This window comes from Molothrus aeneus, chromosome 13 (assembly GCF_037042795.1).
Source record: "Molothrus aeneus isolate 106 chromosome 13, BPBGC_Maene_1.0, whole genome shotgun sequence".
Taxonomy (NCBI): domain Eukaryota; kingdom Metazoa; phylum Chordata; class Aves; order Passeriformes; family Icteridae; genus Molothrus; species Molothrus aeneus.
Window position 1 is genome coordinate 6,435,134 of NC_089658.1, and position 24,168 is coordinate 6,459,301.

The 24,168-nt window shown below is 41.0% G+C and overlaps 1 protein-coding gene across 6 annotated transcripts in view; it reads right to left on the reverse strand.

Moving 5' to 3' along the window:
* RNF111 (ring finger protein 111) overlaps positions 1-22,389 on the reverse strand; it is a 44,142-nt gene extending 21,753 nt beyond the window's left edge. For 2 of the 6 annotated variants that reach the window (XM_066558837.1, XM_066558832.1), the window contains exons 1-5: positions 22,286-22,387; positions 21,872-21,936; positions 10,940-11,835; positions 1,995-2,121; positions 128-291 (exon numbers count right to left, since the gene is read on the reverse strand). In XM_066558837.1, coding sequence (XP_066414934.1) covers positions 128-291; positions 1,995-2,121; positions 10,940-11,816 — 1,168 coding nt within the window. In that variant the 5' untranslated portion in view covers positions 11,817-11,835; positions 21,872-21,936; positions 22,286-22,387. Of the gene's footprint in view, positions 1-127; positions 292-1,994; positions 2,122-10,939; positions 11,836-21,871; positions 21,937-22,285 lie in introns of all 6 variants that reach the window. The other 4 variants (XM_066558836.1, XM_066558835.1, XM_066558833.1 and 1 more) reach the window with 4 other exon arrangements.
* Between the last annotated feature and the right edge of the window lie 1,779 nt (positions 22,390-24,168).

Below are 24,168 nucleotides of genomic sequence, written 5' to 3' on the forward strand. Positions count from 1 at the left end.
CTGACAGGTTTGGAAACAGACATTAGAAATCAGACTTAGAAGGGTACCTTCTATCTGATGCCATTAACTCCAGTGCCATTACACTGCCCATCCTGCTCCTGCAGATTTCTCTGACAAGGCAACTCACCATCCTCATCCACGGTGAGGTCCACGACTTCGGCGGCGTTCTGCCGCAGGGGCTGGATGACGGTGGAGACCCTGCTGCGGGAGCGCTGCTCCGGCGGCCGCGCCGCGTGCGAGCTGGAGCCCGCGGCCCAGTGCGAGCGCGCGTGGCCGAGCGCCGAGCGGGACCTGCACAGGGGAACACCTTAGTGCTGGCCTCAAGCTGACCATGATTGCTTTCTTCTCCTCCTCTCTGAGGAGCTACCTGGAGATTTTTATTATTATAAAAGCATTTTATCACATTGACATACCCCATGACTCCGCTTTCACAAACACACTCACAAATGCTATTGCAGCCTTTACCAGAGAACATAACAGCAAATGCCCAGCATGGAGAGTTTAAAGGTCTCTAAGCCACATCCCCTGTACATGCAGCCATTTAAAAAAAAAAATTCACTGTGAAACCCTACAACCATGGCCAGGCAGCAATTACAGCTGAAGTTGTTTTGGGTTTGTAAACAGTAATTGAAGAGTCTGCAAATCTAATACTACTCCTGTGCAGTCTGAAACAGCTAAAAATGGTCTATAAATGATCTATAGGTCTATAAACGATGACAGACCTATGAAGACACTAAAAATTCATAAACATTAAATACTTTTGCACGTTAACATGTGACAGAGTGCTTTCAGAGGATAATTTTTATACTTCAAATTTACAAAATGTCATGACTTTGCAAAATCTCTGGACCTTTACCTCTAATATGATTTTGCTCCCTCTCTTCGGAGAACAAACAAAGCTTTTTGTGATACTTAAGCTAAAATGCAATGTGGCTTGAGGAGATCCTAAGCCTGTAACCATATCTAAGGAAAGGGATGGGTTTATCTCTATTTTATATCACACAGCACCCATTCTGTTCAGTTTAGCCATGCAAACCCCAACACTCAAGACAATGATCTTTGGAGTGTGTATCCTCTTTGAAGCATACAGTCTTTAATTAAGGGAACAGTATTTTTACAGTCTTGTATTTACCATTGCACTCCCAAAAAACTTTGATTCTCCAGTATTTATGTCAATCAAGTGGCTCTTATTTTCCAATTTGGAAAAACAATGTACTCAGACTTCAGAAATTCAGACGAGGAAAATATGAAGAAAAGGGAATGACTTCACTAAAAACAAACAAAACCCACTGCACAAATCACCATGGAGCTACTGCTGTTTTGGCTGGAGCACTGCAGAAGGTGAGGGAAGAAAGAATTAATTTTTTCAAGTCTTAAGACTATTACAGAAAACACATCTTATTGATGCTAGGAATATATGAAGCTGTTTATTTTTCACAAGCATCTAGCTTTAGGTAGGTTTGAATTTGAAGTTTTCTTCAAGAAACTCTACTTTAATAGATTCTGTAAAAATCTGAAAATATGGAACAAAACTTCCAGAGATTCTTGGAAGAACAGGAAAGCATATACAGCAGCAGCAGTTTCAAAAAAGTAGGCTGCATTCCTGAGAAATGCTCAGCTAATCCCTAGATAGTCAACTCAGCCTACACAGGCTCTCTCTAGGATCTCACTGTGCAGCTTTGCTTCCCCCAAATCCTGCACATCAATCACACTAATACAGCCACCTCAACTACTCCAGATTAGTTCAATTCTCAAGCTTTGGCAAAGCTGTGCTTTGGGTTTTTTGCCCTTACTTTGTTTGGGGTTTTAGAATTGGGGTTTTTTGTTATTGATCGGGTTTTGTTTTGTTTGGTTTGTTTTTTTAATCAAAAATGCATAGTGTGCATTCTGGTTAGAATTCCAGTGACATTAACTTATGGGCTCTTAACGGCACAAAGCATTGAGACAAACCCAGAGACAAGCAAAATTTTAATACAAAGAGATGCAAATCTCACCTGTAGTTTTCACCAACTGTGACAATCTCCACTTCACTGTCTGTTGAGGTAACATTTATTTCTTCGTTAGCAGTGACTTGGGGAGTGGAGGATGCTTCAATCACCACAACATCTTCATCAATACTTCCTGATGAGGAAAAAGGAAGAAGAAAGTTTCCATACTTTATTTATACTTCATTCACCAACTGTCATTATAAGAGATTATTTTTCACAGATTTAAAATATATGTAGGCAGAGAATTCCATGGTGTATGTCAAAATCTTAGGTGCAACTGTCAAATACATGACCTAATTATTAAAGGGAGCAATTCTGCTGTAAATATTGAAGCAAAAAGAAGGAAGGAGACAGAAGACTGAGTGTGGGGTAGATATGCAAGCTTGCATTACAAGCATTGAAAGCAATTGCAGTGAATTTTATTATCTGTAACACCAACAAAATTCAGTCATTTAATATAAAAACAGATCAAACTTACAAGCTAGCAAAGCAGTAGTGGTTTGTTTGCACTAATAGCTTTTAAAAAATTAGCTTTTTTTAAAAAATGTTTTTCTAGGTATCAGTTATCGACCAACAAGTTTATACTTACAAAATTAATCCCTTGGTGTTTATAAACACCTTTATCTATCTAGACTTTTTGTGGCATTCACAATCTGTACTAGACAGAGGAAGATAAAATTAAACTAAGAATGATAACAACAGCAACCAAAACCCCACAAAACAGACCAGTTTTCTTAGGAAAACACTTACACTTCAGGAATAATGGTTACAGTTTCAGCCTAACAAGCAGCCACATGAAATACTCCTCTAGAGCTGCAACACTGGCAGTGACAAGTCTGAGCCATCTACAAGACTTAAATTGAGCTATGGATTATTCACTGAGCACAAAAGAACTAAAAAAACCCAAGCTGTATAGCTTAGAAATCACTAACTATCATTTTGGTTTCTGCAAATTGCCTCAGGGAAGTGTTTGAAGAATTTGGTCTCGTTCAAGTCAATGCTTCCATCCTGTATGCACTGACTGTTCTCAGCTGCTTTATCCAATGAGAAAGATTATTCATTTTTATTTTATCCGTTTTTCTGCTTTGAAAAAAACCCAAACTGCATTACCTATTTTCCAAAGGCCTTTGTTTCTGACCACACTTATCTCAGAAAGATTGCTGGCTGAAGATGTAAAGAGTGATGCTTCCAAATACTGATACTAATAAAACTCTAACAATTGGAAGTAGCGTGGAACAAAATTAGTTCTCAGACCTTGCATGAAAAGTTTGGAGAAAACTGAAAACACTGCAAAGTCTAAAAAACAAAACAACACTCCAAAACTGAAAATATGAAAGGCCAGTTACTCAGAGTGAAAGGCAGCAGCTAAAGAGGCCCATCCAGAGCAATGTAAACATTGTGCCTATCAGGGCAAACAAGCAACAGCTTCCTTACACAGAACTATCTCAGTCAGTCACTACACTTATCTGCTGTCAGACAAAACCACCAAGCAGCTGGGAAAAGGTCCCTGAGAAAAACCCCCAGCTCCTCCTTCCATCTTCCAAAGCTGCACTTCTCTGAAATACAGCAAGTTTGAGAGCACTCCTCAGAGTCCACACGTCCTCAGGTTCAGTATTTATTAAACTTATGACAGATGCAGAAGTAGATTTAGGCTTAAATATGATTTTGTTACTTCAGAAAACAAACGAGTTCTCCTTGAGGACAGAATCATCTAGAATGTAGATCTATACTGAAATTCACCCAGTGTGCACCTCTACTGAAATTCTGACACAAGCTTAGCTCATGAAAACCAAAGGGAATTCTTAACTGAATATCTACACAATTCAGACACCTTTCTCAATGTTCAAAAGCTCATTTTATTCAACTGGGGTTTTTTTAAGCACTCCTTTAGCTGAGAGGTGATTGTACCAACTACACAAATCAGACTGTAAAAAAACATCCAGACTGGTACTGAATGAACAGGTTTTGTGACTTCCAAAATAACAAATAAAATCTTTAGGAAAACAGTCAAAGTTGCTCCAAGTAGGATACAGCATAGACATAGTTCAGAGACATGCAATTTCCTACTGTTTGTGCTTCTAAAACCACCTTCCTAAGTCAAAAGCACAAACTGGTGTTTTCATCCCATGAAGTACTTTCCTATGCAAGGAACCAGTACCTTCTTCAAAATTAAGCAGAAAAACTTCCCTAAACTATATAAAAATTGAATTGTTTTATACAGTCCACCATGATACAGTATAATTCACTTTTTTTTTAGCACCTACCAGTCATCTGTCTGTAAAGAACTTCAAGCAAAATTTAAAGCATGAATAGCTTACACATCAATGCATCCCCTGAGTGAGTGAAGCTGTAAGAAGGCAGCTAAATCTGGATAATTACAGAGTTAACTACACCATTCCTGCAGCTCCTGAGGGTTATCTTGCTTCAAGGAGAAGAGTCACTGGACTGCTGACAGCAAAACAGCTACACAGATGGAAGAGATGTATTTTGCACTACTTTCTGAATAATACCTTTGGCTACAAAACAAACAGAAAATCATCCTCCTGCAGGCACACATTATTTCTTTGTCATCTTCTGAATCACAGAACACATCAAGAAAATTATACTCTAGTTATTTGTGAGTAAATTAACCTTCAGGCCACCACTGAAAGACTCAGTCTGCATTTCAAGTGAGCTTCTTACAAACAAAACTTCTCTTGAAAATCAAAGCAAGGATTTTAATAGTTTCCACAGAGTTTGGGGTGTTTTTTCCCCTTCTCACATCTACAAATAATATTTCATAGTGCACACAAGATACCAAATTTCAGTTTGCAAGTTTTTCATTTCCCATTCAGACCTTTCAATAGCCATTAGTAATTAAGTCCTGCATGTGACTATTAATCAGAAATAATCGGTAACTTCTTCACATAAATTTTTTCCCCGCTTTTAAAAGCCTTTTCTATGATGGAAACCCAATGCTCAGCTGGCCTAGGGGAAGGGATAAACTGCACATGCTTGAATCCAAATCTGAACATGTGTAAAACTGTAAACCTCCCTTACAAATAAAAACATACTCTCATCCAGGCCTTACCTCACAAAATCAGTAAATCTGTCATAATAAAGTGCTTTTGTAAGCAGAATATAACTTTTATAATAAAATAAATATAATATTGGACTCTAAAGTTCAATACTTAGGCCAGTAAATGACATATTTTTCCCTAGAAAGTTGTAAGATTACTTCACAACAGAAATTACTTCACAAACAGAAAAGCAGCAAGTTGGTCTATCAGCAAGTGACAGAACAACTTGCTGCTTTAGAATCAAATACTTTAATAATCCAGAAGCTGTAAGCAAGAGACTAAGCTTTGCACAGTATAATATGTATAATATATATAATTATACTACTATTTAAAAGACTATGGCATAACTCCAAAATTAATTAATCATCATCCCAAGTACCCCACCAAGGGCATAAATAACACTGGTGTAATACTCAAATTTATGTTCGGCTGACTGTTGTCATTCTCAGAGGGTATTTTTACATCTGTTTTGCAATTAACATGGAGTTTAACCAGCTAGAATATTACATGTAAGATAACAAAAGTATTTTTCAATACACAATTTTAAATGAGACAATCTGATCAACGTTTAAGTGAAAGCAGAAGAGATTTAAAATCAGCAGTCAAGTTCCAGTGAGAGAGATGCCTTATTCTGAGTTCCAAGCCTGCACTGGATCAGACCAAGAGCCCACTCAGGCACATGTTCTCTCTGCCAGCTGCAGCAGGCAAAAACACTGTGCAGCCAGAGCAGAAAATTCAAACTACAAATTTTAACTAAAAGCTCTCATACCACCCAGCGTCCACAACAATATGTCAGAGCTTTCTTGCCCAGTCATTGCTCAGCTGTCAATAAGAGTGTTGTATGTGGGACCTAAGCCACTTATGCTTGTGAATTAAAGATTATGACTTGGACAGTAATTCAGTTTGAAATTAATAAAATAATATCCTGCTAGTATTAGTGAGTACTGTCTCCTTTACCTCTCCAATGTCTTGAACTAGGTATGGCTGGCAGCCCTGCTCTGAGCCTGTCAGAGCAGGACAACGCCCCTGTATGAGCAGCCACCCTCTGGGACTGAGCAGGTCATGGATTTGTGGCTTTGCTCTCGTTCTCAGGCTCTGAAGGTCCTGTGAACCACGCAGACAGACCAAACACATTTGTCCTTTCCCTCCCTAGATGTCTGAAGATTCCTGGGTGCCAGGACAGTCACTCCCTTCCCCTGGTGGCCTTGAAGGTCCTGCAGGAGGCCAAGCAGGTGCTGTTGATGAGCGTGGCACAGAGCAGGGGAGCTGACAGCACCCAGAGCACTGGCCACAAAATCCAGCAGCTACAAGCCCCAAGTGGGAACCTGGACCAGAAATGCAACCCCTCCTGTCACTGGGGCAAGGGACACCTCTGTCATCATCTGCTTCCTCTGAGGACTGAGTGAGTGACTCATGCTCTTTTGTATGGTTTTTGAATCTAGATTATGATTAGGTTAGATAATCTAGATTATTGTTAGGTTGATAAAGCAAACCCCATGTTAAGATTTGACCTGATCTGCAGAGGGTCCAGGTGATTAGAAATTTTAACTTGGTGGTAGTACAAGTTTTGTATTATGCTACTTGCAGATTGTATTACATTGATTCTACTTATAGAAATCCAGTGCCATTCTACTCATAAAATCCTGCTAAGAAAATAAGGACTTAATTGTAACTAAGATTTAGTGCTGTCAACATTCTGGCAAGAACCTGCCTGTTCCCTTAGGGTTGTGTGATGACAGCTTTTTTGTACCTGAGACTTACTTGGAATATACCTTCCAATAGCTGTGCACGATGGGAAAAATTTTCCAAAGCACACAAATTGCTTAGGAGTCTGCACCCTGGTGGAAAAGACAGTCAACCACAGTTTAGGGGATTTTGTCCAACTATGAGCCATGCTAATTGAAACCTGTACTAACTGTTCTTTAACCTTGCACCAAAACCAGTCCTATGGGCAATGCCACAACAAGCCAAACCTACAAATAGCATCTTTTCAGCACAGAAAGCTGCAGCAGGGCTGAAGTGAATGCTACACTAACTTCTATTACTGTAGCTATTTAAAGCCCCAATCCACGGCAGATGGATACAGCAGCACTGATTAATGTCCACTGCTCACAAAGCCAGGTGCTCCTCTCCTCACCACTTCTCAGTTCTTCTCCAGTAAGCAGCATGGTAAACAGGATACTTATACCCTTCCTTATCCACTAATGCTATTGAGATGAAAGGTTGGAATTATCAGCTGCATCAGTTGGTGTGAGAAAAGGACTGCATGCAGTAGTTTGTAGGAGGGATTAAGTAACTGAATAATAATCAACTTTAACAACAGGCAGCTCACTTCCACTTAATACCTGTTTATCTTAAACCTGTTAAAATAATCTGAGCATGAAGCAGTATTTGCTTAACGTTTTCACCAGCCTCTGCCTTGTAAAATATTGAATGTCTATATTCAATGTTTTTTTGGGAGACAGACAACAAATGTTAGAGAATTAAGATGACAGTAGTGAATAAACACTGTCTTATCATTCAAAGCAGCTTTGAACAAAATTTGGAGCGGCTTCTCATCAGCATTACATTCCAAGAGGAGAAAAACCTGTCTAGCATTAGTTGTTCAAAAATATAAAATAATACATCAGACCCTGAAGGAATGGTAAGTTATTAGGTGAACAATTTGAACAATCTATGACAATGCAAAACTCTACACAGCTTGTTTTTTCTAACAACACTTTGCCCTTTTCCAGAGTTCTGCTTTATTGCCAAATCAAAGTACATAAGGTTAAAAAATTGTTCCAATTTAAGCTTTTGCTAGATTTCCCTCCACAGACTGCCTCCAAAAGGCAGCTCCAATCCTTTAGATTCAAGATGAAAATCAAATTCTGGCAGAAGCAGAACATTTGCATTACAACACAGGAGATCCAACAACAGCAAAAGTTGAATTTTGCCACTTTTCATAGGCAGGATTTCATAGGAGGATCATTTCTGATGGTGTGTACACAGGGTTAGAGAAAAGCTTCTGCACTACCTAAACAAAACACAGAATCAAAATTCATGTCTCCCAGCAAAAATGCTGCCTTCTGTCATTTTAATTGCAATTGAAACCAAGTGATCAACACTGCAATTAGAATATACACCCTGTAAGCACCTGCACCTTCAGCTGCAAGGATCATTAAACTGCACCCAGCTGCTGTCTCCCCTGAAGGAGCTTCAGCTGCCCATCCCAGATGCAATGAGAACAATGCCTTCTATGGCACACAGCTGGTACAACAATATCATCCAGTCCCAGGTGTCAGGATGTACTGTGCACACTCCCACACTCCAAGGTTCACAAGGTTTCACCAGAAGAATAGCTTAAGCCCTAATAGAACAGGAGGAAAAACCCAATATAATGCTATTTGTTTTCTTGGTAAAGGTTTTGTTAAACAAACAACCCCCCCATCCCATCTCCATTAACATGATTTTTCCAAAATTAGCCAAGTTAATTTTATTAATTATAAGAACTGACTAAATACTTTGGTTTAAAAGGTCTGTTACTTTAATTTCTTGCAACAATCAGAAAAATTGTTTTCAGAACAGTCAAAACTAATTTAACTCGCTAGTTCTTTAAATGCATTGTATCTTTAGTTAAACATCAATATTCAAAGCAAAGAAATATTTTCTGCAATATCCTTAATACAAATTGCTATTCAGTAGGCTGCAAGACTAATCACATCACTTTGAAGCCTGCTTTTTTTAAAAAATCAGTTATTGCCACATCTTTTTAAAATGTATTTTCTTTTCCAATTGTTATTTTCCTCCTTTCCTAAGTCTGTCCTCTAGCACCTTTACATATATACCCCAGGCCTCATATTCTTAGCAGAAGTTATTTGTCCTTCAGCACACTGTAAATTCAGCAGATATACAGAGCAAAGAAATGCTCCCTAACATTAACAAGCTCATGTACATTACAATCAATACAAGCCTTTCCTCATATTAAACCCCCTCATGCTTGCTCACTACACAGAGAAGTTGCATAGCTGTTTTCCAGCTGCCCCCATTTCTGTCCTAATTAACTCAATAACCAGAAATGCCTTATATAACAGCACAAAGCTACCAAAAATGTTAATCACATTTTTATCTTGCTAAAAATAGGACACTTTCACAGAGGATGTCTGCTCAACTTCCCATTATATCTGCGATGTAAACAAAATGCTCAAAAACCTTTCCATCAATATATATTTCCACTGGAAAAACCCCCACAGTATTCACACACACTAAGCCAGAATCACTTTTCAGCTCCCTGCAAGTGCTGGTCCTGGAGTACAGGAATGAACAGGACACAATCTTTGAAGCAGACCTTCTTTCAGTTACAACTCATGTCAGTATTCTCATCTAAAATTACTTGTGCAGAACTAATTGGTTTTCTTCATTCATGACATGAAACAGACACTTTCATTAATTAAGAGTGCTTTTTACGTGGTATAAAAATTAATCCATTGGACTTTTCCACATCTGTGTGGAAGGAGAGTTGTTACTGATCCTACATCATTTTGGTTACATAGAAATCCACCCTCTCTGAAAATGGTAAGAAATCACTAACTTGGAAACAAATGTGTTAACACAGTAGTTTGAGAAAATGGCTTTTCATATAAATGTATGCATATCCCCATTATTTATTATTTACAAATCATATTCTTCAATATAGTTACACATGCATGTCAAATGCAACTTTTTTAGGCCTAATTAATTTCTATTCCCACAAATAGGCATTAAGATGATTAAGGCTGTGCAATAATTCTTCTGTTTCAGTTATATATGCCCAGCCCTAGCACTGCAGAAGTAAAACTTTAGCATTACAGATTTTACTTGTATTTAAACATCACAGACATTATTTCCTACTGCAATGAGTAACAAGCAATAATCTAGACTTTACTACTCTGGTTCTGTTCAAGCATAAATCCTGCCCTGAATGAATGAACATTCACACTTTTTCTTTTTTTAACCTGTTCTTCTATTTTCAGCCACATTTTCTTAGAGGAATGATCAGCACAGCCTGAGATATGGTTTCACTTATTAAAACATATTTGTCACTAGATAAAACACATGGTTGCACAGATTAACACCATGCTGTGTTCTATCTACTTCCCCATGCTCTCTAAAAAGCTGAACTAAAACAGAATGCACAACTACTTTCACTTGGCAAATTCAACACAAAAGGAAGCCCAAAAAAATCTGCCAATTAGCAAAAAACCACAACAAACTAACAAACCAGGAAAAACACCCCAAACAAACAAAACTAAACAAAAACATCCCCCAAAAAGTCTTCCTCCAAGCACTCAAGGATTCAGATAATGTGGCAAGACATATTATAAAAATAACTGTGTAAACCAACTGCCTTGGATTGAGTTTATCTGGGTAAAACATCTGGTATATATACAATACTTTTCTCTCATTATCTCAGTACTAAAGCTACCTTCAACTGCCTCATATTTCAGCTCTTATAACAATGGACTTTTTTCTTCCTATTTTTCTAAATTTTCAAGAACAGTTAAATATTAGCATATAGTTCTACATTCTGAAAATAGAATTATTACCACAATCAGTTCAAAACTAAATTTTTAACACAATTCAACAGCTAAAATAAAAATGGATCAACTCAGCAGCATGTGACTAATCAGACTGAGCAACTTCCATTATGTGCTGTAGAAGCCATTAACTTTTACATTCAAGATTTTAGATTTGAATGTTCTAAGATCTGAATGTACTTCTCCCATCAAGAATTTATGTTGCAATGTTCACAGTACTTGCAGTAAGTCTATCTGTAGTATTAACCTCAAGAACTGCTCTAAAGGACTTATACAAAAGCCCATTATACACAATGAAAGGTAACTAATACAAAATACCTCAGGAATTTCGTTTTACCTGAAGGAACAGCTGTGCTATTCTGGTGGTTTTCACCAGGTGACACAAACAAGTCCTCCTCCCCTTCAGTAGATGAACTGGAAGAAGATTCAGTACTGAGATCATTCTCACTGGAGCTGCTGGAACTGGGGAGTAAAGCATACTTTCTTCGAGCCAACACTTCCCGCTTTTTCCTCTGCATTAAAATTCGTTCTTTTTGGTTCTGTGTCCGCTGTGATGAACTCGTTTTCACAGCTCTCTTCCTATATGGAAGTCTTCTTAAAGAACTGTTGTGAAAACAGGGCCTTTTCATCAATAACCCAGGTACAGAGTCTGCCTCAGTCCGAGGCCACTTTTGTGACCTTGCACTGTGAGTTCTGCTTGGAGTATTCAGCACTGCCTGAGGGTGTCTCACAGGAGCATCCTTTTCCTCATCAGATGTTACTGTGTCAGAGTCTCCAAAATGCAAGCTAGATGAAGGCGATGAGATACAGTCACTAAAAGAAGAATCATTGTCTTCACTCTGTGTTTCTAGATGCTGTCTCAACCCTAAGATTCCTTTGTTTTCTTTATCAGGACAGTTCTGAGTGTATGAAGGACCAGCCTGCTGGCTCTTGCGTTTTTTTCGCACCACAATACCTTTCTCTTGGTCTGTATGGTTGCCATTCATGTCCTTTTGCTTTTGAGAATCACCACACAAGTGAGAGAACTCATTCCCTACTTTACTGGCAATCATCTCAACTTCTGCAGTGAAGCTTTTGGCCTCCCCAATAGGCTCAGGGTTCAAGAGGATCCCCTTCAGACTCTCCTGTCTCTTTGGTGCATCAGAAGGAACTTCACTCTTCATATCCGCTTTTAGAGTATAAACTATATTACATTCAGGAGTCCATTTAGACATGGAAAGATTTAAGAAAGGCCTAGAAAACAAAACAGATAAGCATCAAGAAAAGAAGCATTAGATTTTTTCAAAAGCAAAGCTAAAATAAGAGAAAACCCATTTACTGCTAGGACTAATCCCCCAGTGGGAATGGCAAAACAACAGTAACCAAAATGCAACTGTTTCAAAATAACAAAAACACACTTTGACAATGTAGTTTTTCATGAAGACAGAGCTCTTTAATTTTTTATGGTCAGTGAATATATTATCACTCTCACAGAGCAAATACTTGTCTATGTCACCTGCAAAACCAATGATGTTTGCTTTACTGATACTTAATCATGGCAATTACAGGCTACTGCTTATAGAAGTTACCTGAATTTTGGCTAAATAGCTCCCATAGCCATCAACTAAAATGCCTACTTATTTAATAAGGCCTGTATCTTTCCCTGCAGCAGAACATATGGACAGTAAATAGCTCAATACAACACATGGGGTTGTATGGTGTCAGTTGAGCCATAAAAGTCAGTTACTTGAATTCATCATTATTTCTGAATGAAAAGGAATGAAACATGAGAGATTTTGAACTGTTATTATTTTGGGGCAAGGTCATAAAAATCCATTTATTACCTTGAGTCTCTTTCAAAAACCACCACACATTAGCAGTACAGTGTACAAAGCTATTTTCAGTCCATGTACTTTTGACTCTTACCCTATGACAGAAACTGAGTATATCATAGTATGTGTTCCCTTAGCAGTCACTATTGGGCAGCTTCCCCTCCCTGCAAAATAGAAAGCTGCCAATGTATAACATGAGCCTCAAAGAATACTTTTGTACTGGAAGAGACAGACAACAGTAACCTCAGTAATGGATCCATGTTCAATCTGCTTCATCTGCCATCTCTGCCTTTGGTTTCAATTCCCAAAAGGGAATAATGAAACAATTTGGTTCCCACTGTGATAACTACTGGAACTCTTTTCTGTAACTAATATCAGGGGTTTTATGCCTCAGCTGAATAAGGCTATAGTAGATACTTGACATCTTACAGCAAGTTGTGCTGAACTACCAAAAGGCTGCTGAAGAAAACATGTGCAACAATTCTCAAAGTGGAATAAGGCTGCCTAAGCAGCACAGCTGGGAATATGCCTGAAGGCACAAAAAACACCTGAGCTATGCTAGAAACAGCAGCAACACCCAGAGGCACTCTGAGAGCCTGGTCTGCATGAACCTCCCAGAGTTCCACAAGGCCAAGCGCAAGTCCTGCACCTGGGCTGGGGCAATCCCAAGCACAAATACAGGCTGGGCAGAGAGAGTGAGAGCAGCTCTGGGAAGAACTTCAGAGGGTGTTACTGGATGAGAAGCATTACATGACCTGACACTGTGTTTGCCGTGGCTCAAAAAAGTGTGGCCAGCAGGAGGGGATTGTCCCTCTATTCCACCTGGACTAACATGTGCAGCTCTGCAGCTCCCAGCTTAAGGACATGGAGCTGCTGGAACAAGACCACAGGAGGGCCATAAAGATGCTCCCAGGGGTGGAGCTTCTGTCCTATGAAGACAGACAGAGAGAACTGGGGTTGCTCAGCCTGGAGAAGAAAAGGCTGCAAGGAGACATTACAGCACCTTCCAGTACCTAAAGGGGGTCCAAGAGAGCTTGAGAGGGACTTCTGACAAAGGATATAATGACAAGAAAAGGGAAAATGGCTTCAAACCGAAAGAGGGCAGGTCTAGATTAGATATGAGGAAGAAATTCTTCCCTGTGAGAGTGGTGAGACACTGAACAGGCTGCCCAGAGAAGCTGCGGATGCCTCCTGGAAGAGCTCATGGAAAAGCTGGGCTTTAAGCCACGTGGTCTTGTGGAAGGTGTCGTTGTCCGTGGCAGGAAATTTGGCAGTAGATGACTTTTAAGGCTCCTTCCAACCCACACCAGTCTATGATGGTTCTGTGATCTGTGGCAGGTTAAGCAGCCCTGCCTACTCAGGTCCATAATCCTCTGCCTGAATCTCCAAACTCTTCCAAATGCTAATGCATCCTATGAGTGCTAATATTTAACACTCATTTATTTCCTCACAGAACATATCAATACAAGACTGAGACTACAGAACAGATTTAAATAAGAATTTTTTTAGACTGTTTCACAAACTGATGCTTTCAAGAGCAACTGGGAGCTAGCTGTTCCTAACAGACCCTAAAGAATTCCTTATTTCAGTTTGCAATGGGTATAAACTGATGGATCATCCCTGTGTCCTCTTCCTAGCCATAAGCAACTACTACACTCCATGTGATGTTATCTGGGATAAAAACTTTGCAAAAGGCATCAATGCTGCACAACTAACACCTACAGAAGCTGTAAGTTGACAGGATCTTTTTGGAGATCAAGAACCTTTTGGATCCTAGAACCCCAGCCAAAAATCCCCATTAGAATGTCCTCACTGGAAAGCCTACAAACATTTATAACAACTACTGTTAAATATGAGGCCTATATCCTCTGATAACAAAGTATTGCTGTTCCCTGTAATACAGTAGATAGGCTTGTCTCACATGCAAGTTAAAAGTTATATTCATGCAAGTTGGAATAAACCTCCTCTTGCCAGTATAGACAAAGGGCTCTTACTGCTATAAAAAAAAGTAGTGCTTTGATGAAGTAAGTTTTAGTGGAATGTACTATATAAGGCTACCTTTTTCTTTAGGGCTGAAAAAAAAGAAGTAGCAAAATTGGAAAAAATTAGGAGTACAAAAAGTCTACTAGAAAATAAAGCCTACCAAAGCTGTGGAGTTCTGCTGTCTACCCTTGCCAGCTCCAGCTCTTAGACAGTCCTCACCATACTCATCCATACTATCCTTCTTTGGAAAGATAAGGACCAAGACTTCCATTTTATCCAGTTTCTAGTAAGGACAGGAATGCAGCATTCAGACCTTCCACAAGCACACAGAACAAGCAGTACATAGTCCTTCTTCTCATCCTCCCAAGGTCACCTTTTAGCTCTGTTATTTATGCACCACTCTTTTACAGAAATGTAACAGTCTAGTCAGTCTTCACCCCAGTCCAAAAGCAACCCAGACCCTCCCACAACAGCCCTGTATTTCATCACAATTTTTTTTAGAAAATCCACAAAATATTTCAGTTTGGGGGGATTTTTTTTTATTATTTAGAAAGCTTATTGTCTTTGAACACAGTCATAACTTGCCAGCATATACTACATGTCCAGCCTATACATAACTGTTTCCTCTCCTTTTAACATGATAACTTCAGAATCAAAGAGAATTGACTCCTCCATTTTTTATAAGAAATTAAAATCTGAACATTTTCTCATTATGTGAGCACAACCAAGGGCTGATCTACAAAGGATTCTGTTCTATTCACTGGAGTGCTATCCCCCTTTTTATTTGTAAACTAAAGTGGAGGAATCTCCATCAGTATGAAAATTCTGCATGCTCAATGTGATTATCCTTGCATAAGCTCTGTTTACTTTAGTGCAGAAGCCACTGTGCAGAAATACAGATATAGCTATTTAAGTTACAACAAAAAAAATGAGTGCAATGACATTTACACTTTGAGAAACCTCAAACTACTGTGAGGTGATGAAAACCTGAAATTATCACAGTGAAACTGAGTGCATCTGAAACATTATTTACTGGATTTGTTTTATTCCAACAGGGAGCCTATGTACACTAGCCAGTTATCATAGATTCAAACATTTTGTAAATTTTTACTCTTACAACCATGGCAATTCAACCAAGTAATCAAGAGCTCTCTATTTTTGCTAATCAGTAGAGAGGCTGAAGGACTGCTTACTCACAGGAGAGCTGCTGCCTTCAACTACAAACTTACACAACAGCTTAAACAGGAGGGGTTCTGAAGTGAACAACAGCAATCAACAATGACAAATAATCCATTCCTTCACCATTTAGAAATGCTATTACAAACTTTCAAACAAAAAATTTGACCAAAAAAAGACAAAAGCTGGACTAGATTTCAGTCCATTTAAAGTATCTTCAGTGGTGAGACATAAATGTCCATTTTTCTTCTGCACAGAGGACAAAATTAAAGAGGGACTACAAAAATAATATGCAAATAATTAAGTCATTAGAATGAGGTCATTTGCTGTTAAAATATTTAGAAGGTCCTACAATATATATTTCTAATTAAAAGTAGTCCTCAGAAGCTTTTTCAAAAAGCAGCAGATGAAGTAAATTCAATCAGCATTAGTGTTCCTCCTTCTAATCAAAACATCTGCCTATTGACTTAGTCCCCCATGTTTCCTCTCAAAGTTTTGATTTACTATCCTCTTTTAAGCCATTATGACTCAATGAAGAGCTGTTAAGACAGATACCTGACAACTATAGATAGTTATTCTAAGTTCCCCTCTCAGGTGTATGACTGTTCAGAATTATGAAGTGCACATGACTTTTATCCATTTTTTTCACCATTTAAAACCACTGATATTAATCATTCCAAGACATACAGCTATGCAAGGAAATTCATGCAAACTGGGAAATCCCTGGAAATACCTAAGTCAAAGAAAAAGGTTAAAGAGGTCTTTAGAGCAAGTTTTTGATCACATATCAAAGCAAAACACATCTGAGTTATAAGATGGAGCAAAGGATTTTGTCATTAATCATTTCCTTATAAGCAATCAAAATGCATGTAGCATTACAGCACTATAAAACAGTAAAATGCTTTATTACACAACATGTAACTCAGTTTTTTGGTATAAACTTCACTGATGAATATATGTGACCTAATAATAATTACCCTGAAAATGTATTTTCAGCCACATTCCGAATGCAGTCAACTCCCTTCACCACCTGGGAAAAAATCTCCTTGCATTTGTTGTCTCTTTATTCAATTCTAACTTGTTTTCTTTGCATATGGTCACTGAACTCCCAACTAACTTCCAAATTAATTCCCTTCCCTGATATGCAGCTTGTATCAGATTTTACTTTTACCATCATTTTTACTCTGACAAGCTAATACTCGCACTGTTAAATTCATGAGAAAACCTTTCTTTGCTCTTATTATAAATATGTATTCTTATTCATTCAGCAAGGCTTTTCCATTATATATATCAAGAAACAGGAAAATGAAAAAGGTTATAAAATTCATACAAGGCCTTCAGCAAAGTGAGAAACCTTAAGCACTGCTACTTTCCAATCTCAGGGAGGCAGCCAAGCAAGGCTGATTCCTGCATGGCCCTGACACACTGGAGGCTGACAGAAGGCTCAGGAGCCACTTCAGGAGTTGGACCCCCAACTCAATCCCATGGAGACTGAACCTCAGTGCTATCATGTCCTGCTGCTCCAACAAAAAAAAGGAACTCACTGAGCAGATCACAAAAAAACACCACTCGTTTTCTTAAAAGAAGCAGTTCTGTCTTATTAATTTCATTTCTATCAAACAGGGACAACCAGTATGCCTGTCCAATGCAGAGTAAGTGACAAGAAGCAAAACATCTAATATTCACTTCCACTAGCAGGAAAACAAGTGCAATCAGATTTCAAAATTTTATTGCATTCTTCTTCACTTTTTATCACTTTATTAGAAAAACAATGCTCTTCTAAAGCTTGTTTAACTACTAAATTTTAGCATCCTACATATTGTTCATCTAATCTTTGACTGAGAATAAAGCAACAGATAAATTAAAGACCTATGCATTTTATAAAACAGCCACATTCAGAAGGTAATCTGTAATTCCATAGTGTTTGCATTGATACTATGTATCTTTATTCATAGGACAATATGAAATACTATTGCAAACCATTCTCAATTTCCTTTCTGTGCTTTAATGCAGACACGGTGATGACTCCATTTTTAAATGACAAAATTACTGGAGAATTCTCTGAGCAGAATACTTATGTTCTGCCCTACAGAAAGGTACAGTAATTCAGAACAACATACAAGTTCTTGCTTACAGGCTCCCAGAGCCAGCCCACTACACCCAGCCCCGACAGGAGGGTTTGCCTGTGCTTTGCAGAGGTGCTACAGCTACGTGAGCCACAGCAATGCAGGGAGGCTTAGCCACTTCTGGCAGGCAATTCCAGGAACCATCACTGCCTTGGAAAATCTACTCTTGAAGTGAAACAATGTTATTCCAAGTACAGTACTACCCTTACTAACCTTCACAAAGCCATCTCAAAAGTCAGATCCCACTAACTCTACCATCAAGTACTGTAATGAACAGTGTCCAACCTCTGGACCAGCAAAGTCACCTTAATTTTATCCCCCCAAAAAAATCTTTTGGGACCTTCAAGGTTTGCTTCCTGATGCCTAAGTCAATTCAGCTCATTGTGCAATTATCCTGTAACAGAAACATCAGGACACCTATAGGACAGCTCTAGAATGCCTCTGTTGTGCCAGGCTGCCATTCACCTGAACAACACTGCACTCCTAGGGAGAGACTGCTGAAGTGTCTGCCTCACCTCTTCCAACAGAGCCCAGCACACAACAGCCACAAACAGAGGAGCTCTTCAGGACAGGAGCCACGGCCTGGCTCCAGCTGGAACAGACAAAATCCACAGAGCATGTGCAGCTGGATGCACCTCCTGTTAGATGGTGAGCTGAGAGCAATGCTGCACAGAGCCCCCTGCGAGCATAGGGGAGCTGGGCTGCACAGAGCCCCCTCCCAGCACAGGGGAGCTGGGCTGCACAGAGCCCCCTGCGAGCACAGGGGAGCTGGGCTGCACAGAGCCCCCTCCCAGAACAGGGGAGCTGGGCTGCACAGAGCCCCCTCCCAGAACAGGGGAGCTGGGCTGCACAGAGCCCCCTCCCAGAACAGGGGAGCTGGGCTGCACAGAGCCCCCTCCCAGAACAGGGGAGCTGGGCTGCACAGAGCCCCCTCCCAACACAGGGGAGCTGGGCTGCACAGAGCCCCCTCCCAGCACAGGGGAGCTGGGCTGCACAGAGCCCCCTGCGAGCACAGGGGAGCTGGGCTGCACAGAGCCCCCTCCCAGCACAGGGGAGCTGGGCTGCACAGAGCCCCCTGCGAGCACAGGGGAGCTGGGCTGCACAGAGCCCCCTCCCAGCACAGGGGAGCTGGGCTGCACAGAGCCCCCTCCCAGAACAGGGGAGCTGGGCTGCACAGAGCCCCCTCCCAGCACAGGGGAGCTGGGCTGCAGTACACTGAGTCAGTCCATGGCCATAAAGACACCCAAGGAAATCCCAGCCTGAATCAAGCATCAGCATGCACACACTCAACTGGACAAGGAAGCTGCCTGCCTTTGCAGGATGGATTTGACAAAAATATATTTGATATTGCAGGTGTATTTGACAAAATACACAAGCACAATGTGTATTTTTCACAAGCACATTTTTCAGTCTAGACATTTCTTTGCTATGTCCTAGGCTTAAATCAGTTAGCTACATTAACACTATGTAAATCATGGGTTTAAGATAGAAGCATTATGATTTGGCAATCAGGAATGTTTTGGCTTCAGTGAACTCCAAGACAAACATAACAGCATTGAACTTCAGAATAAAAAGTTGTAGTTTTATAAAGTGATGACAAAATGCAATTTTTTATTGGAACTTAAGATCTTAACTAAAAGTTCTGCCTCCCAAGACAGCTAGGAAAGTTCTGAGATACACAGCCATCAATAATTATTTTAAAAATTGTTTCTTAGTCCCCCTGGCATTTTTGACCTTTGAGGTATGTGTAATTCTTCTTGATGTAGTGTCATTTTGCAAACACTTCTCAATAAAGCTTTGAGGAGCAAAGTTAAACATGATCTTTGCCACAGCTGCTAGTAAGAGCCTTTCAAGTGAGACTTGTGAAATTAACCATTAGGACAGTTTTATGCTGCTCTTCAGGAAACCTATGAGAAGTAGGGGATTTTACAGATACTAAACTGAGCAGATCTGCCAGTTTCAGGGGAAAGGACACTGCAGCAGACTTCTCCACTCTGCATCCAGCAGAGACAAAAGTAAACATTTTACCTAACAGCAGTCAAATATTAGTACTAAACTGTATTGGGGAAAAAAAATGACAGAGGCAAATAGCCCTTTCTCACATCTTGCTAGCAAAGCCATGAACCAGCCTTCTCAGATTTCACTTGGTGAACACTTAGTGAGGAAGACATCAGTTTAATTTAGGGAAATTCCTTTTCCAAATAGCATAAACTACATAAAACAACAAAATAATCTTGTTTTATCACCAGATCTGTAGTGGTTTGGCTGTTTGTATGTCAGTAAGGGTGAAAGAGATTTCTAAACATACATATTGAATAACATTGTATGGGATAAATGTACAATGTAAGGATAGGATAATTACTCAAAGTTGTAGTCTCCTAAGCTTTGCCAGTGTAGTTGCATCCAAAGTTTACAGTGCTCTTGTAAGAGACACAAGATGTATCCTCAGCTGAAGTCTTAACTAGTGAACCTTCTTCAAGGTTAGGTACAGACTGGTGGGATTTTTTTGGTGGGCTCAGGTTAGGCCTAGCAGAGAACCCTAATGGGGCAGAAGGAAAGGAAGAAAAGAAAATGTTTCTTTCACCAACCCAAACTTTTGCTGACACCTCACTTAAAGGAGACTGCACATCAGGAAAGCCATGAGGAACCCTTTAGACAACGTCTGCCTATGGCAAATCCATCTCTCTGTACTATCCCCATTGTTTATCTGTGAATGAAATCACCCTGTTCCCCATCCCATCATCTCCCCCCCCTCAATTTTTCCCTATTTAATCAACTGCTCGACATGCAAGCCTCTATAATCCATCAGCTATGGAGGAGGGAACTACCACTTCTATCTTCTCAAAAGAATGTCCTCACCATTAGAGGAAACAGAAACAACTGAAATGAAAGATTGTACATCTTGGAAAAAGAAGGCAGCAACTGCTGTCAGCTAAATGTTACTGCAACACAGCCACCTCCAGTGAAAATCAACTGCTGTAACTGATCTGGTTATGTAGGTCAACAAAGTTACTAATTCAAATATAAACTGGAGTCACAGTCCTGTTAAGATACACTCTTAATACACTTTTACAAAGCCATTGCTTCATAAAAAACATATTTCTGAAAGGTCAGAATGTTCTCATCCATATTTTGAAAGGACATGCAAAATATGCATGAGTGCCGTGAGCTATTGCTCCCTTCAAGTTCCCAATACCAGACACAACCTCATCTGTAGCTGCCAGGACTTCAGCCATCAATAAAAACCACCAGGTTTTTAAATATGTGAGACTTCAAGAGTTTTAAAACAGGAAGCTTGGTGCCTTCTACACTATTACTTAATTAAAGTGAACCATAAAATGTTCCTACAGCCTTTCCCACCTTATAAATTCCATAAGTGATTCTATACTGTGCATGAGTGCAGAGACAGGTGACCAGATGTTCTCTCTATCAAATAAACCAAGATCACTTCTTTCCCTGTCAACCCTTGCACATCAGCAAGGATCATCCTGTCTAATATGGTTTGCTTCTGTTCCCTCCCTGCCCCAAGACAGTCCCTTTATCCACAAAAAGTAAGTGCAAAAACACTTAAATTGCTTAAATTGTTCTGACAGCAAGAACTATGGATATGTAAACAACAAGAAGATGTGATTTCTGGTTTTAAGACTGGCAAAGCATTGTAACTATTTAAATATTAGTTTTCCTGGAAAAGCTTTCTACTAAGTATCCAGCATTAATATACCTTTGGAATTTTCTACAAGTTACAACAAAGACAAGGAAAGACCTTATACTGAAAACCCAGCTTTCCTTTAATAGTTCATAATACAGACACCATGACAAACACAGGTCTACACAATGAGCAGTCAATTCTTACCCTTTTGTTCAAACCTTTTGTTTCTGAAATAACTGCATTAGAATCAAATTATTCTAATGACAGTAAACTCTTACCTCCTGCATTATGTCCTCTTCTGGAGAAGTACTTGGCTATCAGGAATTAAGGGTCCCATTTATTCAGCTAAAGCAACCAAGCCTTGCTTATGACTTAATAAAATCATTTCAAGCCATGGAAGAGCTTATTCAAACAACATGAAAATTCCATGAATGCATGCTCAGCCCTAATCTCAGAAACACGGACACTTAATAAAGTACATACCCTTAGCACCTGCCAATTGCAACAGTGACAAGCCTACGTACCTCTGAGGATCCTGGCCTACATTTCTGAATGAACGTTCCTTCCTTGTTCATCAGGCAAAAAACACCTGAAAACAGTGATTTTTTTTAAACATGGGTTAAGAGAACACTAACTTCGCAAACAAAACAAATGACGTCATAACAAACGCTATTACGCACAGAAATAGAAACTCATTTCCCTTAGGGGAAAATTTGTGACAAATTTGTGACAAAACCCCAGAGAGTGCTGCGGCTGCCCGCAGTGAAGACACGGCTTTGTGCGTCAACGAGGCGCTGAATAAAAAAGGAAAAATACATTCTGCGTGAAGTTCCCACCCGCTGCACAGCCCCACGGCTCAGCGCTGCCGTCAGGGCGCGGGGCGGGGGAGCCCCGGCCGGCCCCGGCCCCATCCGCGGGGTCCCCGCCGCCCCCCGTACCTGAGACAGCGAGGCCGCGGGGGAAGGGGCGGGTGCCGCCGGCGCCCTGCGCAGGGCCGAGGGGTAGAAGCGGCCCCGGTAAGCGCCGCAGTGACCCCGCGGCGCTTCCCGGTGCGGCTCGAGAGGCCGCAGCGTCCTGGCTGTGCCGGTGCGGCCGCTGCCCCCGGTCCGGTCCCGGTGCGGCCGCTGCGCCGGGCGGGCCCCGCTCTGTTGTGGCGCAGCCCCCGCCGCTCCCTGCCCAGCGCAGCGCGACACTCGGCGCTGCTTTACAGCCGCCCGCAAAGCGCAGCCGCGCCGGCGCGCGCCCCGCCTCCTGCCGCGCCCCCTGCCGGGCGGCGGCGCCGCCACAGCGCGGGCTGCGGAGGGGACGGGCCGGGGCAGGGCGGGCTCCCGAGGGCACCGGGCTCCCGAGGGCACCGGGCTGCTCGGGATGGGTTCCCGAGGGCACCGGGCTGCTCGGGATGGGTTCGCGGGCACGGCCCAGGCTGCCTTCGCTGCTGCTGTATGTACGCGGTTGTGTGTAAATACGTAAAGCGGTGGTGTCAGAGCATGGACCGGGCTGTGCTTGGTGGTGCCGGGGAAGGGGACACAAGGCAATGGGCAGAAACATGCACAGAAAGTTCCACCCGACCTGAGAAAGAACTTCACTGTGCAGCGAGCGAGCGCTGGATCAGGCTGCCCAGGTACCCCACAGCTGGATGCAATCCTATGCGTGGCCTCTGGGATGACACGGCTTGAGCAGGGAGAAGTCAGATTAAAGGGGGACCCACTGTGATTCCCTCCAACCCGACCCTTTCTGTGATGTCCCTTCTAGGACTGGTCTAAAAGCCTTGCCTTCTCTGCCCAGCGCTGTGTCTGTCCTTGACACCACAGTATCTATCTCACGGCTGCCTGTCCTGCAGCCAGTGACAGCTGTGAAGACATGCCAACAAATCCCAACTCTCCATCCCAGCTCTTTGGAAATAGGAATGCATTTGCCTTTACTGCACAGTGCAGTCAGTGACTCGGGCTGAGGTGAGCCTTCCCCCTCTCCATTAGTGATGCGCACACAAAGGGTGAGGAACCTGTCCTGTACAGTGGCCGTGTGTCACAGGACAGCACAGCTTTGGGAAAGCTCTCATACAGCAGCAAGCCTCAGTGTTTGCTGAGTTTGCAACTGCCAGGATATCTCTGCCAGAGATGACCTTTCATCAATGTCAGGGTACACATTGCAGCTCCAGACTGAAACACTGGATAGAACAGGGTCCTATACTGTCAGTGACCAACAGCGACATTAACCCGAGGCTTTGGAGCAGAAAAGTACAGTCTGGTCTACTAATAGTTAAAGATCTTACTCAGAACGCACTGCACCAGAGAGTCATCAGCACACAGCAGTTCCTACGTGTTTTGGAGGAGCTAAACAACCTGCATGCATCATTACAAAAGACATGGTCACTGGGGAAAAATGCATGTTGACACTATTAATTGCATGAGTTTCTGAACAGAAGTTCCTTAAAGCAAAAGTGGATAAAGCAACATGGAAATTAGACTCATAAGTGTACAAAATGCAAAAAGTGCTATAGCACATAAACAATATGGAAATAAAGACTTTTTCAGCTTTATGTGTGAAATGAGAACACAGGAAGAAGTGAGACCCACACAGAATGAAGGTGGAAAAAAGGATCACAGGTTATTTCATGTGGTTCCATGAGCAAAGCAACAATTAATTTCAGTTTGCAATAAAGACAATACCACAGGTTTTCCAGCATTAACTGTCTACCTTTCTCTACATATTTCTTGTGGTGTTGGGTAGTTTTCTTTTTTTTAAGTCATGTCACATTCAACTAATTTCAGCCACAGATAATAACCAATGAAACTGGGGAAAATGTGAAGACAGCAACAGA